Source organism: Pungitius pungitius, chromosome 6 (assembly GCF_949316345.1).
Source record: "Pungitius pungitius chromosome 6, fPunPun2.1, whole genome shotgun sequence".
NCBI classification, from domain to species: domain Eukaryota; kingdom Metazoa; phylum Chordata; class Actinopteri; order Perciformes; family Gasterosteidae; genus Pungitius; species Pungitius pungitius.
Genome location: NC_084905.1, coordinates 20,079,354 through 20,104,606, shown reverse-complemented (window position 1 = coordinate 20,104,606; position 25,253 = coordinate 20,079,354). Strand labels below are relative to the sequence as shown.

Below are 25,253 nucleotides of genomic sequence, written 5' to 3'. Positions count from 1 at the left end.
CCCTCATTGTTTCCAGGGTGATTTACTACCTTCCGTGCGTGTGCGCGCGCGTGTACGCGTTGTTGTCACAAACAGCGGGAGCGGGAAAGGGGCGGGGTTAGGCTTTAAACAGCGGGCTGTGATTGGCCGAGAGCCCGGGCGCACGTGCTCCTGCTCCACTGGGTGTCTTGTGGAGCAGCACAACGAGCGCGAGCCACACTCACTCACTCACTCACACACTCACACACACACACACACACACACACACGCGCGGGAGCGACGGAGAGTAACGAGTCTGACCAGCTAACGCTAACTAGCGCCAACTAACGCTAACCAACCAACGACAAGACACGCGTTCACTGACAGCAACTGGCAGCCATGGAGGAGCAGACGCGTCTTGTCCTTTGGCTGCAACTTTTCTCGGCTTGCCTGGTGTTCGGGGTGAACGGTAAGTTGCTTCTTTGGTGTTTGTTTAATGTTAAAACCGTTAACGGGGCTTTTAAAAGTGTCAAAGCGGCGTTGCATTTGCGTTACACGTTCCGTTAAAGTTGCTCTTTTTTTTTTTTTTACTCCCGAGTGCATTTTTTCCTTTTTACAAATCCATCGCAGCGGTGAAAGAAGTCGTTCGATGTCTGTGGGTCTTTCCGCTCCGCGCGTGTCCGCTGGTGTCCGGGTCAGTTCATCCCCCCGGTGTAACGGAGAAAGTGGGCACTGTAGCTGCTTGGGTTCACGAGTCCAAGCGGTCTGTCATTTGGACGATGGGTGGACGCGGGACGTGCGGCAATGTAACGCTAAAACAAAACACATGTATATCAATTTGCAATCTATAATACAGGTTTTTGTAGTGCGAGGCCAGACCTTATTGTTATGTCTGAATATATGGTTAAAAGAAATAAAACCTCAGGGCTTTTTTAATACTGAGTGACCTCCATTTTTCTCAAAGGGCACGCGCTATGTAGGCGAGCTATTATACTCGTCCAGTGTCGAGCTCATGCCATCGGCATTTGGCTTTGTTTGCATTTCCATGCATCAAACACATTTAGGGCAACGTACAAAGGGCAAAAATGGCCTCATTCTCCCGGCTCCATTTCTGCTCGCAGACCAGGGCATATTACAGTGTTGTCCTTACTGTGATGCTGATGTATTTTCTAAATGTGCAAGTTTTTCTTTAAAAAAAAAACAGAGAGCATGAGGTTCTATAAATGACCGATTGCAACCTTCTTATAGACTTTGGACTTTTAGAGTTGAGAAACTGAGTCATCAGTAAACATTTAATGCCTTGTGGATTAATGCTCGCAACCAGATGCGAGGTAACCTTTTTATTACTTAAGATATTTACTGCAAGGAAGTGTAGAAAATAGACATGGTTGACCATATTATATCAGATGTGATCTGTGTAATTAATTCTATTTTATATCATCATGCTGATCCCCTTCAGCACCAAGAAGTGCTGAGTATAATAAACCTGCTGGAGTCCACACCAAAAAACACTTGAATTAACAACAAGCCACAATTTTAGGAGAACAAACATCAATAGAAAACACAAACTTCAGAAAACCTGTGAATTGACAGATGTAACAATATTGGCAATGCAAACTGAACAACACAATTGACCTAAATAAATGGCAACAAATACAACACAAATGTTTTAAAGTTAACTTTAACAACGGCTATGTTTATTCAATTAAAGTCCCAGGATAGTTGACAGGACGGTACGTATTCACATGTTTTCCAGCGCTTGTGTTAATCCACTATGTTGACAAACATGTGACATCATTGGAGATTAAGTTATTTAAACCAAGTTACGGAATTAATTAACAAAAGCTGTTCTACTTCACTTTTACAAGGACTGTAGTTTCCTTCCTTTTCCTTTATATTCCATATAACATAGTTATAGTAATGCTTATAATGTATGCAATTTGCAATACAAATAGGCTTATGTTGTGCATCAATTGCAGAAATGTTTAATGCACTGCCTGGAGTGCACAGATCCCAACATGTTTGCATCTGGAGCCCCGGGGTCGGGACGGTGGAGGAGACGAGGTGTGGTTTCTGGGAACCTACTGAGCGATGAGTCACTTTTCCCGATTCGGGGGCCTGATTTACCTGATTTGACTCAATTCAGCAGGTTGTAACTCCTCTATTGGCTGCTGAGGACAGCAAAGTGGGAAAAGGTGTTCTGTGACGAGGCTGAGGCGGTATTTTCTCACAGCAGCACCACTTGGGGCAACCGAGTGAGCCTGGGCTAAATATAGCCGGATGGCATGCAATGGATGTGTGTATGTGTGTATGTGTGGGTTTTGCAGTGCACATTTATTTGTGGTTGTTGGGTAAGAGATGGCAGGCAGTTATTGGTCCAAAATAACCAGGAATTAAATTCCCTCCTGTTCACCTCTGCGCAATATTTAGCGTTGTGTGTTGTGGAATTATCCCTTTTTTGTAAGTTGCTCTTGCCTTTGAATTTTTTTAATTTCTTCTGAGTAATAAGGCTTCCCTCATTACTGAACCGGGGCAGTGGCTCAACGTTCATCCCAGAGTCTGTAGATGTGAAGTTTTGATCTTCTGTGTTTTGTATGACTCAAAGATGGTTGGATGTAGCAAGGAATTTGGAAAAGTGATGTTATTACTCTCGACAATTATAATTCGATTTGTAACATTTAACTGAAGAAAATTAACTGAATTGATAATGAAAATAATGCCACAGCCCTTATGTACTTATATACCTGTTTGTGTTCCCTCTCATTATTCTTCCGCTCAAGCCTCTGTCCTCTTTGACACTATTAACTTCATCATTACTTTTCCCACTGAACCCCCCAGGACACGACCATTGACAAGGCTATTTCTCCTTCCTTAATCAATGTTTCATTGCAATATGGACTGCCTTTTAATTTGGGACACTTTATTAGTGCCCGTTGGCCCAATTTCCAATCTGCCGTGTTTAATATTTCATGCGAGATTATATGAGCCGAGGAAAAAAAAAATCGGATCTGAATCCCAAGAGCCAGAAATGTTTACATAACATCTTTTTGTTTTTCCGCTCTGAGGCACTAACCGGATGTGTCAACACACGCAGCATTCGGTTTAGACCGTGGTTGGAACATTACTCTGTTCATTTTCAGGTACAGGAGCAGAGAGAAAAGCTTGTTGTTTGGTCGATGGGGTGTGACGTTGGTGTGTGACGTGTATCTTGAGTGGCTGGCTGCTTTGTTGTTGTTGTTTTTTGAAGCAGCAACAGATGGCCGTGTTGCTCTGGAGGAGCAGTTGCAGATAACGGAAAGAGCTCTTGCAGCTGGAGTTGTGCTAATCTTAATATTGATAACACTCGCTATTCTGGGACTCTGGCAGCCTTGGCCTCCTACTAACCCCCTTTCTGCCTTACGTTTCCGGGTTCCCCTCTCAGTGTTCCTGCTCTCAGCCTTCAAACCAAAATCTGCACTCTACAAGTTGTGAAATTATGTTCCAGAAAATCTGTGTGCGTGCGTGTGTTTGTGAGTGCGTGTGTGTCTTTTCTCCTTTTTCTTCCTGGAACACCAAGTTCCCACACTTGCCTGCCGTTCTCTACGCTCCAAGCGTGAGAGCTCAGGGGGCAGAATGTTTACCGTTCTCAAGAGATAGGAGCCCTGACGTCTCGGCACACACACACACACACACACGTATGTTAATTTATCAGCTCTGCTGCACAGCCACCAAGGAGGGAGTAGAAATCCTTCAAGGCAAACAAGGAAACCGTCTGAGCGTGTTATCTTGTTTTGTATACTCCTGATTTAGGTCCACGTCGTCTTTGATAACTCGGAGTAATTCAGATGAAAGAGGTTTCTGCACTGAGTGAACCCCATCTGAAAAATCTGGCTCTTGCATCGTTCTGATAAAGGCTGTTTACTTATGTCAAGGTCATTTATTGCGCAATCTGATATTTTATGTCCAAAACCAGGCGCTGTTCCTCTAATACAGGCTGCACTAAAAGAGTGAACCCCGACCCCCGGCTCTCATGTCTTCATCCTCATTCATCATGGCACAGAGCCCTTCAATGACGTCCTGGAGGAGGCCCTGTGTGTTTCACAGTCTCGTTGTGACGCATGCCTCGCCGTGTGAAAGGCTCTGTTCACCTGGCCCGTGTTAGGGTCAGAGGTCAAGTGAGTTGACCCGGCTGGTTGATCCTCTGTGAATCTCCCTAGGCGAGCTTCGGGCGCTCATTGACCACTGATTCATTGTGCAATTGTGGCTCCAAATGGAGTTTTTATTTTGCCTGGTATTTGGGCTGAGGTCTCGTGGGAAAGTCATAGACGTTGACTCATAAGGAGAAAAGCACAATGCCCCCGTGGAAATGGCCTGTCCTGCCAAACACAACTCCACATACTTTTCTAATCTGTCACTGTGGTGAGGACAAAGTGGGGCACCATGTTGGGTACTTTAAGAGCTGCTGTAGTTTTGACATGAATTGAAATCATTTTACTGCACTGTTAAATGCTGCAAATGGATGTCTGTGGCTTCATCCACAGATGGTGCGTTCTTTAGTACTGTTAGCACGTTGTATATCGGTGTTCTCACATAATATAAAACAACATCATGAAAACAACTGATATATTGCTTTTGAAATTCTGCCCAAGTATGAAACAATGCCCTCATTTAATAAAATATTGAGCACCAACAGCTGGGAATAATCAAAGAAGTTGGCCTACTGCAATAAAAATGAACATGGTTTCAGTTTACAAATCAACATGTTGGTTAAGGACAAACAGAACGCTTAATGTCTACGTTTCTGGCTGCATCCAGGGTCCAGCTGGTGTTGTCTTGTTATCAACTGCTGTTATATGCTTTTGCAAAAAATAATTTTACAGAAAAAAAGGTCTTAAAAGCTTAACTTGCCGGAAACTTTCTGCACCATTGCAACCCTAGTTCCCTTCTATATCAAAGAGAGAGAGATGGTGTTGTCATTCATGATTGAAGAGAACTTTGTTTACACTCGAGCAATAAAACCTTCCAACGTGAGTTTCTTTGGCAAAACATCCAGATCCTGCTTCACAAATCATCCTGAACATCTGTTAATCCCAAAACGCTTCGTCAGTTCAAAAGGTCAAAAACTCTCTGACCACTAAGACGGGACATTATTAGCTGGGGTTCTTTTTTTCCATTGTAGTTAAATGATAGTGGACATACTGTTACATTTTGAATTTTTTTTTCCTAAATCGGTGAGACCAGAAAGAAAATCCCAGTTCACATAAAACACATAAGACTCCCTGCAAGGCCAGAGATCACTCGAGCTGGATGAGGAAATGTGTGTTTTCTTCACTCGCATGTCATTTTATGGACGTGGTTTTCGTAGACAGCAGAGGGTTTCAAAAGAGACTTTTGTCTGGCGCCTGACCACCTTGACTAATGTGTCACTAATTTAATTTCCTCAATTAACCTCCCGGCTAAATGACCCTTCAGACCACCACCAACGGTTTATAGAGACGACGGCTAAATGAAGCGGTGCGTCTTTATTTCCTACTGCTTCATTTTATTTACCTCATCATTCCCATTGTGGGAAGGTAATTTATTGAACGTTGAGCATTACTCTGCGTGGAGGGTTTCCTGACTTTGTGCCGCCTGCCAGTGTAGGAAGGGACGCTGCATTCCACGGCAAACGTAAACAGGCAGCAAGGTTTGGATGCGGATGCGTCTGATGGTCCCAGACCAGTCCCACGAGATGTGAAACCACTCAAAGGCCGTGACACTGGATACAGCACTGATAACACTGGACCTCCACGGGAGGTTCAGTCCAAACCGGATGTGGAAAAGTGGAGCTTTCATTTCTTCTTCTCCTTTGCTGGGTGAACATGACGTGAATCTACCCTCCGCCTCCTTGATTGCTAATGAATAATAAACGCAGAGGGTCCAGATTTAGTCCAGAGTTGAAATGGAATGAAACCATCACGATAGGGGCAGGTTCATTTTGTTCCATTTTATTTTCTATAAAGCAGCAGATCACAGGAGTATATAAGGAGACCTCTTCTATAGAACAGGTCTATCTATACCTTGTTCTTTTATTAAACAAACTAAATCGCTTCATGTTATTTATCCCCCCCCCTGAAGCCTTCAACCCAGCGCTAACACCGATGTTCATTTCATGTATTTTTCTATGAAGGCCCGCTAGTTACAGTCTTAGAGAGCTGTCATGCTGTGTTGTGAGTGTTATGAAAAGGGGTAAAAGGTTTGTGTGTTTGTGTGCGTGTGTTTGTGGTTCAAAGTTGGAGAGAACAGAAAAAAGCCCATTTCATCCTCATCCGTGGCCTTGCGGTGTCTGTGAATTAAACCCTCAGCGGGACTAAGCAGCACTTTTCTTTTCCTGTAGCAGTCTAAAAAAAATATTTATCGACTCCCATGAGTCCACTTAGCTTGAGGTGAGAAGGGTTACCCTGTTGGAACACACACACAAAAACTGGGTCAGAGGTCCTTTTTAGCCTCACCGTGGTACTTAAACCACCAATTTCACACTTTGGGTCCAACCTCAATCTCCTTAACAATTATCCAAATGAAAAGTCTTTATTGTCCCTTCCTGTCTCCATGGGTGTTAAAAGGCACCTGGTTATTCACTTCCTCCATATTTTAGTTTCAAAAAGGGCGATAATTGAAACTTTCGATCCCTAAACGGCGTCTATGTTAAGAAAAATGGGCGGTCGGTGGCTGAGTTGGTTAAGGCTCGAGGTTCGATGTCAACGTGTCAAAAAGCTCTTTTGGAATAAAGCATTTGTCTCCAGGCAGCTGTTGTGCTCTTGGTCTTCCCGCTGGGAGCTGACTCGTGGCCACGGGGCGGCCGTGCTGTCTGGTTCATCCAGTGTCCGTGTTGTGTTTACGGCGTAGCGATGGCTTACTCAGCTGTTCAGACCGCCGCATCCAACCTGCAGCCTGCGCTTTGCTCCTCATTCAGCGGCACAGCAGGAGCACGCAGCGGGCCGTTTTTACTCCTACAAATTAGAAACCTAAACTAATTATTCTAACTGGTTTCAGTGAGGACGAAATATGGGCCTGAGTGTACTTGATTAGTTTTTGTGCTTTTTTTGGCTGATCGTTACTCACCTGACAAACATCTCATGAGTCATAAGTCTTTTTGCCAAACACCCAGCATGTGTCTTTGATTGCATCTGGTACAATATGAAAATGCGACCTAATAATAATACATGGTGTGTTCCTCGGACTTAAAAACAAGAAACTTGACCAAATCCCCCTCCCGCTGTCTCTCCCGCTGCAGGCGATTACTGCAAGGTGAATGTCTGCGTCAATGGGGGGACCTGTGTGACGGGGGCCGGAACTCCCCACATCTGCATCTGCCCCGACGGCTTCACTGGAGACAACTGCAACGAGACGGAGACCGGTAGGCCGAACATCTGAGGTCCAAAGTGTTTACCAATAACCTATTAGTGATCTGGCTTTATACAAGAGGCCGATTCCTGCATACGACCCCCCCCCCCCTCGTAAACTTCTCTTTATCCTCCTACTGTATATTTTCTCCTCGTCCAAAAGGGCCGTGCAACCCCAACCCGTGCAGGAACGAGGCCATCTGCGAGCTGACGGGTCAGTCCCGCCGAGGCGACGCCTTCAGCGAGTACGTCTGCAAGTGCCAGTCGGGCTTCGACGGCGTCCACTGCCAGAACAGTGAGTCTCTTCCTCATCACATCTTCAGTGTTTCCTGCAGAGTTACAGCACTAACGGTCTCAAGTCAAGGTCCATTCCTCTTTGTCACATAATCGCCATGGAAAGTCTTTTGTTTTAGCCATTTAAAACCTTTTCATTTAGTCTGTTAAGCCGTTTACCAGATCATTACAGCACCTCTTAAGTGTAATTAATACATGTGAGGTCTGACTATGAATCTCAAGACTTTTTTTTATTATCAAAACATCCTTTGGGGTAATTTCCATTTCATTAAACTTGTCATTTAGACAGTCTTGGTCGTCTAATGAAAACTACTGGCTCCAGTTAATTCCCACTAATTACTGCTTTAGCAGAAAACCAGATCAGAAGTCCCTGTGTTGCTGATACGCTAGCATCCCTCTCCGTGTGTTTGTGTATACACATTCCTGTACAAATAATTAGTTTGAATGAGGTCCCGGGCTAATCTGTCCAACCAGACCCATTAGCACGGAGACGGCTGTCGTGATGGGAATGGCCACTGGGACAGCTGTCGTCCTTATGTGAGCTCTGTTCACACGTCACTCCGAAACGGGTCGGTTCAGTCGAGAGGGAACATGTGCTGCTGCCTCCAGCCCTGCACACAGAGACAGATGGCTCCTGTTTGCATGAGAAGGCGGCAGAATAACAGTGGCCAAGTGTGCACAAAGATGTAACTTGGCAGGAACAGAGTGAGACATTTCAGAAAAGGCCAGGGTGCCTTTTGTTTTGTTTGATCGTGTGCGCCTTTTCATTCTAGGTGTCCAAGGGGCCGATTTAAGTTCCAAACCAGGTAACGGTAGAAGTCGGAAAGACGTGCATGCGATTGTTTTTTTCTTCTTCTTTCTCCCCACTCTGGTCCATTTTCCTTCTTGCTCTCTGTTCTCTTGGCTGCACGTGGACACACACACACACACACACACACACGGAAACCACCATTGCCCATTGTGTTTATAAGCCGAGGCCAGCAGCCAAACCGGAAGGGAGATCATGTCAGTTTTAGATACAGTGTCTTTATCAGTTCACTCGGACACAAAAATATTCTCATCAGTGACTCAAAGCATTCTGGGCCTGTTAAATTGTCTCTAACGTTACCGTCTATTTTGATCCGGAATTCTCCGGCCGATATTTACCCTCCAAACATTCTAATATGTTTTGAGTTTTTGTTTCACCCCCGAGAACCGCAAATCACAGCTCATCAAAGTCCACCGCGTTCACAAGTCCTCTGGCAGGGACAGGGGCTCGGCTGCCAGAATGAGATCCCTCTGCTGAGAATGCCTTCACACTAACTAGATAGGGCCTCAGGGACGATGATGAGGGGAATTTATTAGACCGTGTTTGTTTATAGGATCCCAACCAAGGGCCACTGGGTCAAGGGAGGTGCCCCTCCAGTCACAACTACTGATGACTGTGTTGTGACACTTTAAGTGCTCCTTAATTTGTGCGTGTGGGGGGGGGGGGGGGGGGGGGGGGGCAGGACCGAGGCCCGTGGCAGCCAGCGTCTGTGGTTTATGGAGACGTAGGAGACAGAGTGTGGTGAAGTCGGGGAGGCGTAGCGTCGTTAAACATCTTAAATAGCGTCCTCACACTATCTTCATACACGCAAGGACACATTGAGGCCGGCTTGTTGGCGCAGACGTTGATTTTAAAAAGTTCTGAAACGTCACTGCAATCTTGTCACAGAGATCAGAAAGCGGCCAAACGTAGAGTGAGACACGCAGCCAGATGGAGAAGAGAACGTTCTCACACAAACCATCTGGGAACTCTAGATAGAGAAGCGGTGGAGGATGGACCATCACTGCTGTTAATGAAGAACAAATGATCATTTTATTAATAGGTAGTTCAAATGTATTCCTCTGCAGAATAGATTTCTTCTTAGACGGCTAAAAGCCTCCGAGAAACGGATCAAGGGAGCAAAAAAACCCAAACAGATTAGTCATGTGTGCGCCGCACCACCCACGCCAACCACACAGCTCATGATCTCATATACAGACAGTTTAGCATACACATATGTGGCTGATTCCCTGTCGCAACCCGCCCCCCCCCCCCCCCCCCCCCCTCCTCCTATCGTGCCGGTCCAGCCAACAGAAAGTGGCGGTTCACGCCAATCGCCCGGCAACGTCAGCGCTGCTGCTGTTGCCGGGCGGAAAAGTGCACGTGGAGGCGGAACCGGGAATTAAGTCTGCACCTCCTGACAATGTCACACTCACTACTCTGACTGCAGCACTTCTGACTGCCCTGTCAGATCGGCCTAAAAGCCTGTGTGTGTGTGTGTGTGTGTGTGTGTGTGTGTGTGTGTGTGTGTGTGTGTGTGTGTGTGAGAGAGAAACAGAGGGTCTTTTCTTTTTTTAGATTCCAGATAATGGATTAAAGCAGTTATTTGGTCTTTGGAAGTTTGCCATGGGTGTGTGTTTGTATGTTGCTCCATCACCGGAAACTCCTCATTATTATTATTATTTAAGAATGTGGTCAAAGTTCTGTATATTCCTTCCTGTCTTTGACTCCTCTTCTGCTGACCATGTAGCATTTGCCTGATATCCTTCAGAAACTATAACTCCATTTGTGTAAATATGTAACAAAACTGTGGCGTTGGATAACTTGATGTTCCAAGGGAGGAAATCTGACATTTAAACCTTTCAAGTGTTGTTAAAAAGGTTATAATTATAAAATCGGCAAGCGTATGCATACTGTATTCCAGTCTGGGTTAAGGTGCCACTGGTGCGCAACAAATTACACATCTGGAAACCTTTTGGGCCCCTTTTTTAAATGCATTTAATACTGCCGTTGTGGTTTTATCTGCTTCTGGAGCTACCCACGCTTTGGTAGCTCGGCAACGGCGAGAGTGGTGATTTCAAAGTGTGCTATTTCCTTTTTTCGTGTCAGTTAGTAAGAAGAAAAAATGTACATTGGTCCCATTGTAAATTGTATGACATGGAGGTGAAAGGTTGATGTTCTCAACAATTATAACACAATTATAGCTTTTTGATGACTATTTTGGTGCCGGGCCTTTAACAGCTTTGCTGATCAAGCGCAGCCAGCTGACCTTCGGCTTTGCATCGATTCGGATCCCTTTTTCGAACGAGCACGTGAGATTTGTACAGCCATACATTTCAACACCCAAATCTCAATATGCCGGACGGACTTTTGCTCTATCGAGGCGTATGTTTGATTTACGCGGGCGCATGATCCTTCTTTGCGCCCTCGTATTTTGACACTAATGTGCTGCCATATGTCACCTCGTCAGTAGTCAAATTTTTTGGGGAAAATCTGCATACAAAAGCAACGCTTGTGGCATATTTTGCTTTCAATGCATTCAGCAGGAGTCTTACGCATTTTCCAATATTTGGGATACATAGTGCATTCTTTATTGCATTTGGAAAATGCTTATAATGTGAAAACAGGTTGTGTATGACGTGGTAAAATACAACCCTAGCAAGCTATAAAAAAAGCTCTTTGATCATTTTATTGTTTTTATGGGATTTATTATAAGCTCCCAGAGCCGGCAGGGTCATGACTGAGGACCCTCGCTGTCCAGAGTTTGTGATTAGTCAAAAATGACTGTGATCCCCTCTGACTGTGCAAAATGAATGGTTTAGACACGGTGCTATTTGTGGAGTGATGTGGGTACAGAAATCACAGCATCGGTGCGTCTGGGTTGTTTGCGTGTGATTATCTTCAATGATGACAGCTGCCGAGGATTCCAGCTTCAGAGTCTGGTTGACGTCTTCCTTCTTTTGGTGGGAATTCATCTACAGCCAAACCTGTGCCTTGTTCCCAATACAGAGCGACCAAAGCTGCTTTACTCACACTGATGGTTCTGGTGGGCGAGAGATGAAAAAGAGTCGATTCGTCTTCCTCGTCTCCGGCTCATCTGACACACTCTGAGCTGGCCAGATGGCGAGGGCGCCATCAAGAGGCCACGCCAAGAGTTACAAGAAAATGAAACCTGCACATTGCCGTGACTCTTCTACTCTTCATAAAGCAGAACTTATCATGTGCATTAATCACTCCGCATCACATGATCTCCTGGTGCGGCCCACAACGCCTCTCTACTACAGCCTCAGTCCTGTTGGCATGGCTTCAACTAACCTGAGAAATGTCCAACCCCCCCGTCTCTCGAGCATGCCATGTGATCTTCACTCACGCTTCTAACTAGCCGCGCTCCGTCTTTCTGACTGGCTGCTGACTCTGGACCAGCAGGCGGTTTGCTTTGTGCTCACGACTTCGGGCTGACGCTGTGACTCGTCTCTCCGTAGATGTCAACGACTGCGCCAGCCAGCCCTGCGGCAACGGCGGCACCTGCAGGGACCTGGAGGGAGATTTCAAATGCAACTGCCCCTCCCCTTATGTGGGCAAACGTTGCCAGCTACGTGAGTGTCACTTACGGTGTCCCATACAAATGTTAAAAATACACACAGAAGGAATTCGAGGAATGTTGCCAGGCTGCTGAATTTCGGAATAATGGGGCGTTAACCAGATGAGAAATCCATACTTAATTAAGCTAAAGGTTTCTCATTGTACACTCCTTTCTTCTCTGCAGAAATGCTACATACAGTAGCACAAAGTACCTTTTTTTTAAATCAGGTTTACTGCATGCCTAATTAGCATTAGGGCCACAGTGGGAGACCGAACACTGATTCCTCTTTTCCTCCACAGGCTGTATTTCTCTGCTCGGCATGGAGGGAGGGGGCATCGCCGAGTCCCAGATCTCTGCGTCATCGGTGCGTTATACCATGCTGGGCCTGCAGCGCTGGGGACCCGAGCTGGCCCGCCTTCACAACAAGGGGCTGGTTAACGCCTGGAGCGCCGCTGCCCACGATAAGAACCCATGGATGGAGGTGACTCATGGAGTGATTTAGACCCATGTTTTACATGTATTGATGTAAAGGTTCGGATGAATACTCAATATACGTAGACCCAACTGTTTTTTGTTACTCGATACTTTCTATGTCCGATTTTGCCAGAAAAATATCCTGTTTTTGTTCTAAACCCAACTCGGTGTATTTCTTTGCCCGTTAAGGACTAATTTGTGCGTAACCTGATGCCTGACTGAGTTACACACATGAAGAAGCTTTTGCTCAGCATGTGTTCCTGCATGTCACTGTTTATGTTGAATATTCTCCTCTTAACAGAAGCACTGAAGAACTGTTGTAATGCTGTCTCTCTCTCTCTCTCTCTCTCTCTCTCTCGTTGATTATAGATCAACATGTTTAGAAAGATGCGCTTTACAGGCATCGTGATGCAGGGCGCCAGTCGTATTGGAACAGCCGAGTTCATTAGGTCCTTCAAGGTGGCCTACAGCCTGGACGGCAAGACGTTCACCACGTACAGAACCAACAGACAGCGGCGGGACAATGTGAGCAGAAGCATCGACACGACACATGAGTGTGCAAGAAAAGATGCGTCAACCGTAATGCATAAATCTACCACTAGAGGGATCTGTGACTAAAAGAAATACGTTTGACTGGACCCTTTTTCCAACACCAGTTCTGAAAAGACAGAAGTTACTTTTCGACAAAGAATAAGTTAACATGAATGAGCAGCATCACTTGGCTAACTCCTTCTTTTCTCTGCAGTTGTTTGTCGGAAACGTGGACAACGACAGCACCAAGACGAACTTGTTCGATCCCCCAATCGTTGCCCAGTACATCCGCATCATCCCTGTGGTGTGTCGCAAGGCCTGCACCATGCGCATGGAGCTGGTGGGGTGTGAGCTCAACGGTAAACACAAGCACGCATCAAACACGACAGTATGATGAATGTTCTTTCTAGGGAATGAGACCATCTTTTCAAATCTTAAGTCCTTCTTAAGTCCTACAAGCTCCAGGTTGGAAACTTTCATTCCAGTGAAACAACTCAAGTGTAAAAATAATGTTCTGAACTGAGAGGATGTTGCATAAGCAGTGACATGATGTTTTTGTGTGCATCTTTGACCCTTCTGTACATCTTGCATGCACAGCTGCTATTAACAACGTGTGAGCTCAGGTATTCTGCACATCTGGCCTGATGTTCACCAGTATGCCACCGCTCTGTCCACTGCCTCGTCTTCATCTCTTTGTGGCTGCTTCACATCGATGGCTGGTCTGAGCCGCTTCCTGTCCATCATTCTTTCTTTCCCTCTTTTTTTTTTTCCCGTCTCTTCCTTTTTGTCTCTCGCCCCGCTCTGACCTCCACAGTGTATTCCAACACTTCAGGTTGTTCGGAGCCGATGGGCATGAAGTCCCGCTTGGTGTCCAACCGCCAGATCACGTCCTCCAGCACCTTCCGCACCTGGGGCCTCGAGGCCTTCACCTGGCACCCCCACTACGCCCGGCTGGACAAACAGGGAAAGACCAACGCCTGGACCGCCGCCGCCAACAGCCGGGCGGAGTGGCTGCAGGTAGAAGACACAGCTGCACGTTCCTGTTGCTGCTGTCTTTGTTGGTCCCCTCCTTTTGCCGTGTTTGTGAAACCAAGCGGCTTCTGTGTCCTCAGGTGGACCTCGGCTCTCCCAAGAAGATCACGGGGGTCATCACACAGGGGGCCAAAGACTTTGGCTCCATCCAGTTTGTCACGGCCTTCAAATTGGCTTACAGTGATGATGGGCGGTCCTGGACAACCGTGAAGGACGAGAGGACCGGGGCGGACAAGGTGAGCCCGGCTGTGGCCAGAGGCCCCGCCCACAAAGCATAATTGCTTCCAACGCTGGCCTACACACCTGGAGCCAATTATGTTGACTGGTTTTGATGCGTTTTTTGTGTTCATTCATTTTTATGATGCAGCCAGAAATGAATTTACCCGCCAAACTAAGACATTAAATTAAGCATGTTCTCTGTGCAGATCTTCCCGGGCAACAGCGACAACAACGTTCACAAAACGAACATCTTCGAGCCGTCGTTCTACAGCCGCTACGTGCGCATCCTGCCGTGGGAGTGGCACGAGCGCATCACCCTGCGGATGGAGCTTCTGGGCTGTGACGAGTAGTCCAGGTCCAGCCCCTCCTTTTTTCTACCTCCTCATCCCTCCCTCCCTCTCTCCTTATTCCCCCCCCCCCCCCCCCCCCCCCCCAACCCCCCTGAGCCACACCTGCACTGCCTTGCTCTCACCACCAGGGGGAGGCAAACCCCAGGGTAGCACACAACCACCTCCTGGCTGGTTGGCGGTGGGAGAAGTTGCCCCAAACCACTGTTACCAGTTGAGCTCACAGCCCTTTGTTCCTTTCCTGAATCGATCGCTCCTCTTTTCCACCTGAACCAAATATGTGATCGAAGCAAATAATGCTTTCTGCTCTTTAGTTGCAGGAAAGACTACAAATTGATGCCAAATGGTTAAAAAACTGATTTGCCGTATATCTGTTTCAAAATGAAGAGGCTGAACATTTGAATCTTTATACGTTTCAGTGTTTCTCACATTCCTCCTCAGTGGTTTGGACAGTAACACCCTTCATTAGTTTAAACCTCTTCAGAGGGTTCACATCCAACATGTTGACAAAGAATTCAGTAACAACTATTTACCCGCTTCTTATTCCTCTTTAAAGCCAAGACGCCTCATTCGGAGGCGATTCAAGACAAATCTGTGTGAATCACTTTGTGCCAACGCACCCTCAGACTTTTGTTTATGTGGATTTCTTTAGAAATAAAACCCAGTTTACGGAAAACCGACACACAACACGCAGAACAAAGGAACGTTTACAGCCATCAGATCTGGTGTTGTGGGACATTAAAGTCAGTCAACCATCACAGTCGGATCTGTTGAGCAGCGCAGCAGATGTGGGCCTGACAGCCCGAGGATGTGATGAACAGAAAGAGTCTCAGATCCTTGTTGATTTTTAAAGGGAAGAGACGCTTTATTCCTCCTGAGGAATGTCACGACAGCCGCGGACGGAGCTCTACATGCTGTCATCAGCTGGTATGACATCATACACACAACATTTTTAAAGTCGTCCACAAAGAGGATTAAACACTGGAGCATTATTTACCAAAATGCACACATTTATGGTCCGTCTAGGTTTAATTTGGCCCGTCTTTAACAGGCTGTTGTTGAGATTATCACAGAAAGTCCATTTCACTGCTGACAGCTTTCGATGAGCATCACAAATAAAGAGATTGACAATTGTTTTGCGGCTGCAAGTTTAAAATTGATTTATGGTTGTTATCGTCTTACTGCTCTTAATCTACAGAGAATGCTACTGAAACGTTCCTTATTCTCCATCACGCATACACACACACGGCTGTGCTTTGAGTGGTCTTCACATAGCTTCACTTCATTTATGGCACCTTGATGTTTGTGTTTTTGACATTTTGAAATATCTAAAAATAACTCAAAAGAACAAACCGTGTAGTTGAAGAACAAACGTAGAAGCGAAAGATAAACATTCCCCTGGTTGAGTTGCCGTGGTTTGGTTGTGTAGTGTGAATCTGTGACGTGCACATCCACAGCTCCGCTGCTCTGAGGTCAGTTTGCAGCATCCATTCAGGGTCCCACATTAAGCCTGCAGATCACAGCTGAGGCGCCGCTGATAACACAGAGAGGCAAACCAAATCAAAAGAGATTTTTTACGGTTGCACTGGACATGTGATGCGACCCGCCGCGTCGTCTGACCCCCCCCCCCCGTCGCAGTGTCCCAAAACCTCTCCCACCCCATGAATTATGAATTATGGGCGCGTGCAATATTATAGCGGGTTAGTTTAGATAATCATAAGTATTCATATTAATTCAGGATCCTTAGAAACATGCATGAGGGGACACCCGAGAGGTCGAGGCGTCAAACACTGTACAATATTTCTTATTGTTGCAGACGGTTCCTTGATCCCCCCCCCCCCCCCCCCCGCTTGTTATCCACACTGCATGCATGTCAATGACTAGTGTTACTGAGCTGAAACAAAAGAGCTTCATTTGGTTTTCTCCATGTTTCGATGTTCATTAACATTAACAAGTATTGTAGATATCTTTGTTTCTCCACTGTTCAGGTATTCTGTGATTAGAAGAAAATGTTTGTGGTGTTAAAGGATTTCTTGCTCTTCTGACTGTTGACCTCATAGAAGTTTGACTGGATTGGAAGCGTTTCTTTACATTTTGTTCATTCCTTTGTTCGGGCCAATGTATCTTAAAAAGAAGAACGAATAAAGACTTAAGACAACAGAAATGTTTTATTGACTAGATGTGGTCTGTTCTTCTTTGTATATGTGCGGGTTGAATATTTACATTATATTATATTATATTATATCATCCTGCTGAATTAATTGGAGCTGTTTTCCATTTTAAAAGGTAGAGGATCAAAAAGAGGCAAAGCACGGAGGGTCCTTTAGCCTGTTTAGCATTTAACCCCCCCCCCCCCCCCCCCCCGAGGGGCCTAATCTCCCTTTATACCACTACCCAATCCTTCCAAAGGTATCTTCACCCGAGGAGGGCACGCCCCCCCCTCCCTCATTACCGCCTGTGAAGGTCACGCTGAAGTGAAATCCCTCCGTAGGGGTTTGAGGGACAATCTACTCGTGAAGGTTAAACGATGGAGGAGTTTGTGCATCAGAGGGTAAAAAAAGCACCTAAACGCCGTAAAGACAACTGTTGTCCGAGGCGATGACCTCGTCTGTTTACCAACAGACCAGCTGCTCCCCCCCCCCTCGCCGGGTGGCTGGCGTTTGAAGCGGCGGGGGCCTAATGACGGCCCTCTGCCCCTTTGTTGTTGGATGGAACTCTTCCCACCGTCCTCCTTCTTCTCTGCTCCTTCTATGGAGGCCGGAGTGGGAAGCTTCCTGCGTGTGATCCCCAGTAGTCTGCAGAAAACCACTAATGAATGATGGTCCTCAGAAACGGCTTTGGATGGATATTATTAAAGTCACTCTTTTTTTTTGATGTCGTTATTCAACCAGCTATTCGAAATTATAAAATAAAATCTGTTCCACAAAGCTACTTATGATTTAATATGTAAAGAAAATAGACGAATGTGCACATTTGGTTCAGGGTCAGTAAACACAGAACCGCCTGGTGCATGGAATCCGGCTGACTCGGTCTGGCATGGCAGCGGCATCGGGCCAAAGGAGGCAGGAAGCCGGAGGCCCTGAAGAGGAAGGATCCACTTCTGCAAAACAACCGCCACTGTAGATCAGGTATGTGCAACGTCTCCAGGGACGCCGTCTAAAGAGGGGAAACAGTGTGTTATTCCTGCTTTAAAGCTGTTTTTTTGGCAGGTGATGAATGGCTTCTGCCATCACCGACACCCCGTATTTGGCATTTCGTATGTTTGGTTGGTGCCAAACGTGGACATTTTCGTGTTTACTGTTATTTTGGCTCATTTTGACCCTCTATCTTTTAATCAAGCTGGAAAGTGTGCAGTCGACTCGCCTGTCGGTCCCTTTTATTCCAGGACGACGTCTCTAATCATTCTCAGTCGCACTAAAACCCGCGTACACTCTCTCCCACACACACACACACACACACCTTCTGCAGTCTTCTAATGACAGCGTGTGACAGCCAACGCGGTAACCTGCACACACACACACACACACACACACACACACACACACACACGGCCATCGCCTCCGTCTTTCATGTGGTCTCACTGGGGTCCGGGTCTCCGCGGCGGGACCTCTGTGGAACCTGAATGTCGCTGCTGTGCAGAAATTACACCCCTTCCAACGGGCTGCTGGTATTTGAGGCCCCCGGGGGCCGAAGCCTTTCATCTTCTGGGGCTTTGGGAAGAGCAGAGGTCTGGTCTCTTCAAACACACACACAGGGAGGGGGGGGGGGGGGGGTTATTGGCTCAGAGACTGGAGGGGAGACGTCTGTCACTGAGGGCGGGGGCGGCGGAGGAGGCCTCGGGGTGGGGTGGGGTGGGGGGGGACGTGTTCGCTTCAGTGGACCCACATTTGCATGTAGAGGTTAAAGTCGTCACGTGTTCATAGGTTCTGTTTAACTGACCGGGACACACGAGAGGAACGAAACGCGGCCTCTAAATCAACGCTTTTAGTGGATGATGAGATAAAACGTCTCATCCTCTGCACCACGGAGCTTCTATCTTCTATCTTCAGAGCTTCTATCTGACTTCCATACGGAGACAAGTCCTTGTTGAGCACCGCGTGGATCGAGAGAGACGCGTTTGCATTTTGGCAAAGAACTAAATCGCGGAAATCCAAGGAAACCACAGCAGGTATTTGATTTCAAAGCCCATATTTTCACATGGTGATGAGGACACTGCAGGGTGGAGAAGAAGGAGTTTTTTAATTCGGGGGATTCTGCAAATGTTCAACCACGGTTGCCGGTTTCATTCAGTGAATCAGACCTCTTTTTATGGCCGCGTGTCGTGTGTAACTTTGCCTTGAAGGACACAATGGAAGGAGGGTTTGTGGTCAGAGGAGGAGGAGGAGGCGCTGTGGATGGAACATAAAATTAAGAATTAAGAAGGAAGTTCAGAGGAGGAGCTCGGTCCAGGAGTTCACCTCTGAGTCGGATTAAGGGCCGTTTGCTGGTTCCTGTGTTTTGGTCTGAGTTGAAATCACGAAGATTCAACACAATCACCTTCTGTCGTTGGGAACTTCCTCTCTTTATGGGCCTCTGGTCCGTGCTTCTAGGTAAGGGAGGGGGGGGAGGTCACATTCAGACCCCCTCCCAGGTGTTCCACGCCCCGACGGGCCCCCGGGGGCCTTAGTGGGCACCTCACACTTTAAGCACCGTGCAGCCTCATATTGCAAGTGCTGTGGGGGTTAGGGGTTTAGGGTTCGGGGGCCCTGGGGGCCCTAGTTTTCGGCTTATGCTTTAAGTGCTGAGGCGCCTTGTGGGATCCTCACAGGGCCGCGCTGGTCTGATCACGCTTGAAGCCCCCCAGGGGCCAAAGGGCCGTAGTGCTCGTCTTACGGGTCAAACACCAAGTGGTGTGGGGGCCCTGATGGTTTGCTTGTGGTCAGCCTGTGTCGAGTGACCTGGCATTCAACTTGTCTCACAAGATTTAGGTCCTAGATTTAGTGTGTCCAAGGGTCGTGGTCGATGGGGGGGGGGGGGGGGGGGGTCTGACGTAGCTGACGTAGCTGTCCCCCGGGGTCTTCATAATGTCAGTCCAGTCACGAGAAAACAACACCAGCGGCTGCAGAGGAAAGCATCGCGTGCAGGACTCCCAGAGGACCTGGACTCTCTCTTCTAAAGGGGGGCGGGGGGCACACACACAATCACTGGGCTGGTGTCAGAAGGGCAGCTTCCATCTGCACCCTGATAACCTTGCAGCACATTCCCTCAGACCCGGGGGGGGGGGGGGGGCGGAGGGGGGGACTGGAACCGCTCTTGTTTTCCACGGCGGCTGCTGTTCATCTGATGACTGAAATATGAGTTCTTTTGGCAACATTTGCTTTGTTACTTGAAGCGCTGGCGAGACCGGGAGGGGGGGGGAGGAGGGGGGGGGGGGGTGGAATATGCTGCATCAGCCTCAACAGACCGGGAGTATTGTATTGCAAGTAAGACGGTGGCTATTTGTCTATGAGTATTAACTGTGTTGGATTTGGATCTTAACTGTTAATATCCTGCATTTATATTTCAGTCGGAGCAGAGTTATTCCAGGTCACTTTATGTGGAGAAAAGGTGTAAAAACACACCAGCGTTGTTAACCGTTAATGAGGATTTTCCTCTGCTGCTTTGACCCGAGACCCAGTGAAAAAGTGAATTATTGTCTGCAGCTTCATTTTTATATTTGTTCTTTGGATAAGCAAATGCAGCTTTATTTTTAACTTTATTTCTTTTTTGCAAACCCTAAATTGGTTGAAAAAAAATGTCTGAGATCAGTTGTTTTTCCCTGCATTTTTTGCCGTGATAAGACGAGGTCAAGAAAGAGGTCAGCAGTTTGACCTGACCCCCGTTCATTTTACACAACGACCCGAATGGAATCCAGCCTGCATCTGTGTGCAAGATGTGCCGATAAGAGATATTAAAAGTAAAGTATCACCAGAAAATGTCCTGGGTTCTAATAATATGCATCGTCATTGAATCAGATTATTACATTTGTCGTGAACTTGAACTATTTTAGGTCGCACTTTGACTGATTATTATTTTTCCTTAAACGATTGTTTGACCTCAGAGGCCAAAGGGACAGCGTCACCCAAAAAAATGATCACAATAATCAAAACAACTTGTTTTTGAAGTTTATACGAAAAACATAAATGATCAAAATAGTTCCCAAATAACGATGAACTTAAGTTTCAGTAAATGTTATCTTGCATCAGAAAATCTGAGCATATCTGCTGCTTTGCGGCTGGCCGGGTGATGACGTCACTGTTCCCCCTCGTCCCGTGACGTCACGGCAGCAGGCATCCCCTTGGAGCGGCGGCGGGGCGCAGAGGCGGCAGAGGATGAGGAGGAGATGAGCTGAAGACACGCTGGGACTTCTGCTTCTCTGTGAGTGACCCTTTAACCACTTTTAACACAAAGGAGGTTTAGTTCCGCTGTTTTGGTTTCTCTTCACTTTAAACGTAAAGCTCGTGAAGCCGCGGGGAGGAAAGACTTTAAACGGTAGTTCTTCTATTGAAACAGGACGCGGAGACAAGAGGCGGCTTTATTATTATGGGATGCGAGGAAGGTTTCTGCTGCTTTTCTGCTCGATGCACGTTTCGGAATCCATCGGGGCTCTATAGGTTCCGTTTAACAAAAAGGAATGTGTGTAACAATGACTAAAAACAACACAATGTGGAGGGTTTTTAAATGTGTTTCAAGGTAAAAGTTTTTTTTTCATTGAGTAAACAACATGATCATTTTTGTTTTGTCTCTATCGCGTCAAATACACCGCCGATTAATAAAGTTATTACATTTTTTCAATATATATACATTTTTTTTACACACACATATATATATATACATATGACCTGTATCATTTACCCCCCCCCCCCCCCCTCCCCCACAGGACGGCGTCATGCTCGCTCTCCTGCGCCCCCTGCTGACCGCCTGCTTGTGCCTGCTGGCCCCCGGCGCGCGGGGCCGCGGCCCCCCCCGCGGCGACGGCTTCCACTATCAGGACATCAGCGAGGGAAACGGAAAAGGAGAGAGTGCGTCCTTCTTTCTGTTCAGTTTGTCTCTTTGTGGGATGCGACCAAGAGCATTCAGGCTGTTCTCCACTAGTGGCACAAGTACAAGTCGGTACTTCAGGTGTTAGTTAGTTACTTCCTCCTTTCCAGATTTAAATAATAACGCTACAAAAGATGATCAAATAATACATTGTGAAATATATTTAGATGATTTTGAACGTAGTTCTTATCTTCTAACATAATATTTTCAGATTCATAAATGGTTTACTCCAGTGTTTGCACGTTCAAAAATGTATAACATAATGCATAAAAAATGCATGAAAATATATAATAAAATATGCAATATACAAATGCATTTGTACTGTAGTATCACTACTTAACTAAATAAGCTACTTCTTCCATCATGCGTTTGAGATGTTTATTCTATTGTCAGGAAAAGTACTGCAGCTGTGATTGGATTGTTTTTAGCTCGAGAGGCTGTGGAATTAAGATGCAATTTACCTCCATTTGTTGTTTTTATTGTCACAAAATAGTGATTTTTTTGCCATTCTCCTGAACTGTTTGTCAACAGAAAATGAAATGTTTTCTTAACGTCTTAGAATTGGAATCCAATGAGACAGTTAAGACCTTTTTTTCACAGCAGACACAAAAATAACGTTAGTTAAATGTATCCCATCACTGTACTGATGGTGCCTCCTGTCTTCGTCCAGTCTATTTCAACGGGGTTCGTCTCCACGTGGAAACGCCGCGGCTCTCGGTGTCGGCCACCAGGGGGAGCAGCGTCACCCTCCCCTGCCACTTCCGCTACGAGCCCGAGCTGAGCGCGCCGCGCAGGACCAGGGTCAAGTGGTCCTGGCTTCCCGCCAACGCCGCGGGCGGCCCCGTCGCCCCCGAGGCCTTCGCCCGGGAAACCGAGGTCATGGTCGCCGTGGGCGACCGCCACCGCAGCTACGGCGGCTTCAGGGGCCGCGTGCGCCTGCGGCGCTCGGCGCCGGGGGACATGTCCCTCGTGATCACCGGGCTGCGGCTCAACGACACGGGGAGGTACCGGTGCGAGGTGATCGATGGGCTGGAGGACGAGAGCGTGACGGTGGAGCTGGAGCTGAGGGGTGAGCGTGTGTGTGTGTGTGTGTGTGTGTGTTTACAATGTGACAAAACAAGGCCTCAACATTTCAGTTCTGCTCCCAGTAATGTCTCGTCTCAACCACCCCCACAATGCACCACTCCTCCCTGTACATAGGCGTGGTGTTCCCCTACTACTCCCAAAGAGGGCGCTACCAGTTCAACTTCTTCGGGGCCCAGCAAGCGTGCCGGGACCAGGAGGCCACGCTGGCCACGTTCGAGCAGCTCTTCGCCGCCTGGGAGGACGGTTTGGATTGGTGCAACGCCGGCTGGTTGGCCGACGGCACGGTGCAGTACCCCATCACGGCGCCGCGCGGCGGCTGCGGCGGCGTGGAGTTGGCGCCGGGTCTCCGCAGCTACGGGCAACGGCATCGCCTCCTCCACCGCTACGACGCTTTCTGCTTCTCCGCCTCGCTCAAGGGTCAGTAAGGTGTGTGTGTGTGTGTGTGTGTGTGACGATCCGTAATTCGAGTGCACGCTCCTCACAAAGGCTTCTCTCCTGCACCAGGCACCGTGTACTTCTTGAAGCAACAGACCAAGCTCAACTTCACAGAAGGCGTCCAGGCCTGCGCCGGCGACGGAGGCCGAATCGCCACGGCGGGGCAGATGTACGCCGCCTGGCGGCTGGCGGGACTGGACCGCTGCGACGCCGGGTGGCTGTCCGACGGCAGCGTCCGCTACCCCATCACCAGGGCCCGGGCCAACTGCGGCCCGTCGGAGCCGGGGGTGCGCAGTTTCGGGTTCCCCCCGCCGAACATGCACTTCGGAGTCTACTGTTACCGTTAAAGAGTCTCGGGCCTCAGAGGGTTAGCGTTAGCCTCCGAGCTAACGGGTTCAATCGGCCCGCCACTTTTAACCGCACCCCGCCCCTGCTTCTGAGTCGGCCTTCAGTGAGGTCAGGGCTCTCTCCAGGCCTCTCAGGGGCCTGTTTGTTGGAATAGTAAAGGAAAACCAGTGGAAAGGTTAAGGCCGCATAGCGTATGACGTCTCAAGCGACATCCTGCAGAAGACGGAGCGTCTTCCCGTAGTTGGTGCATGCGTGTTTTGTTTTTTTTCCTCACAGATCAAATCAAGCTAATTGTGCTTGAATTCTCATTCATGTAAAAACATACTCATCATGAGTCATCTGCTCTGTATTTATTCCACGTTTAATTTCAACAAACATTTCAGAAATCAATCTTAACGTTTGGGTTAAGTGCCTTGCTAAGGGGCACTTTGGTGTTTAATTGTTCTCTCACTAACTGTTTCTGTCTTTTTAACACTGTGAAATGTCTTGGTCTTTGCTTTTCTCCTAAATGTTTGTGTATTCTGTTATTATAAAGTATAATGCATCTCTTTTTGTAAGAGTAGAGCTCTGTGATGGAGAAAGCAGAAGTAATAATAGAGTATCTGTATCGTTGTAATATTTAAACTACCTGCTTTACATTTATTGTGGTGAAAGAAAAACATGTATGTTTTTTGTATCATTTTTTCTTTATTATATATGTCTACGGATTAGTACTATTTTCTACAATTTAATAAAAACATACTGTAAAGATCATATGAGACACATTTATTAGATGAGGTCAGATATTGAGTGAAATCTAAAAGTTACTTTTAGTCATTAATTTAAACACAATCCTGAAGTTCATAATCCTCTATTAGGAATCTTTGCAGGGGGTTTGATGGATTTCGGCGGATCGGAAACCTCTGAATCCCAAAAGGTAAAACAAGCTTCAAATGTCTGATTGCGAGAAGTCTGTGAAAAAATGATCCTACTTCTCGCTTTATTTAAATATTGTTGCCTCAGTAAACATTTTTTTCAAAAGTATGCTCTATCACATTTTAAAAAATCGTCTTCAATGCAGCGCGACGTTTCAGTAGCCATAATAGACCATGAAGTATGCATGAGGGTGGGGCTATCTCATGATTGACAGGATCCTACCACGGCTCTCTGTGTGTCGGGGGGGGGGGGGGCGTTTAGAACTGATCATCAGCTCTCAGGTGATTCAAATGATGAATCGCTGGGTTTTCATAAACCTCCTCTGTTTGCAGCTGGAATGCCGGGATGGAAAGGTGAAGTGCCCCCCCCCCGACAAAAGCGGCCCCTTGTGTGCAAACGGCGTCGCTCCGTCTGGACGCGCGTTTGGACGAGTGGACGCGGGGGTTGTGAACACATGTCCCAGTGAGCGGCTTCTATAAACACGTCCTGTTTACACCTGCCGGACAAACACCAGCGGACCCACACGCGTGGACACGCACATGAATGCACAACACAACATAGATGCATGCGTGTACTATGTGTGCGTGCAGGGCTGAAGGCGGGGGCCGTGGGGGCCGATGAAGGAGCTCTGTACTGTGTGTTTTTTCACAGGAGGGTAAAAACAAACTAAATAGCGGATTTGTTTCTTGGGCCTCAGAGGGTTCAGCTGCAGGGGGAAAGACGACGTTCCCCCGAAAACGACAGAAAATCTCAGTGTGTGTGATTCCTCAGCGAGAAATTACAAACCGGAACACTTTCACTACGCAGAGACGGATGATTCCAAG

At 47.2% G+C, this 25,253-nt stretch overlaps 2 protein-coding genes across 5 annotated transcripts; both read left to right on the top strand.

Moving 5' to 3' along the window:
* Positions 1-166: 166 nt before the first annotated feature.
* mfge8b (milk fat globule EGF and factor V/VIII domain containing b) lies at positions 167-16,662 on the top strand. Of its 4 annotated transcripts, none has more exons than XM_037451459.2 (11): positions 168-427; positions 7,211-7,333; positions 7,483-7,614; positions 8,387-8,419; positions 11,883-11,996; positions 12,283-12,464; positions 12,827-12,982; positions 13,203-13,347; positions 13,803-14,005; positions 14,101-14,256; positions 14,446-16,662. In XM_037451459.2, the coding sequence occupies exons 1-11, from the start codon at positions 358-360 to the stop codon at positions 14,587-14,589; spliced, it is 1,458 nt and encodes a 485-aa protein (XP_037307356.2). In that variant the 5' UTR covers positions 168-357; the 3' UTR covers positions 14,590-16,662. The 4 variants fall into 4 exon arrangements, with proteins under 4 accessions (XP_037307358.2, XP_037307356.2, XP_037307357.2 ...); XM_037451460.2 differs by having other exon boundaries at positions 171-427; positions 13,821-14,005; XM_037451461.2 differs by lacking the exon at positions 8,387-8,419 and having other exon boundaries at positions 167-427.
* Positions 16,663-20,814: 4,152 nt separating this feature from the next.
* On the top strand, positions 20,815-24,195 carry hapln3 (hyaluronan and proteoglycan link protein 3). Its single transcript, XM_037451463.2, has 5 exons — positions 20,815-20,982; positions 21,485-21,626; positions 22,316-22,714; positions 22,846-23,148; positions 23,236-24,195. The coding sequence occupies exons 2-5, from the start codon at positions 21,494-21,496 to the stop codon at positions 23,511-23,513; spliced, it is 1,113 nt and encodes a 370-aa protein (XP_037307360.2). The 5' UTR covers positions 20,815-20,982; positions 21,485-21,493; the 3' UTR covers positions 23,514-24,195.
* The last annotated feature ends 1,058 nt before the right edge of the window (positions 24,196-25,253 follow it).

Coding starts and splice junctions, on each gene's coding strand:
- mfge8b (XM_037451459.2), top strand. CDS start 358: ATGGAGGAGCAGACGCGTCTTGTCCTTTGGCTGCAACTTTTCTCGGCT. Junction 428..7,210: donor CCTGGTGTTCGGGGTGAACG/GTAAGTTGCTTC, acceptor CTCCCGCTGCAG/GCGATTACTGCAAGGTGAAT. Junction 14,006..14,100: donor GCCGGGCGGAGTGGCTGCAG/GTAGAAGACACA, acceptor CTGTGTCCTCAG/GTGGACCTCGGCTCTCCCAA.
- hapln3 (XM_037451463.2), top strand. CDS start 21,494: ATGCTCGCTCTCCTGCGCCCCCTGCTGACCGCCTGCTTGTGCCTGCTG. Junction 22,715..22,845: donor GGTGGAGCTGGAGCTGAGGG/GTGAGCGTGTGT, acceptor CCCTGTACATAG/GCGTGGTGTTCCCCTACTAC. Junction 23,149..23,235: donor CTTCTCCGCCTCGCTCAAGG/GTCAGTAAGGTG, acceptor CTCCTGCACCAG/GCACCGTGTACTTCTTGAAG.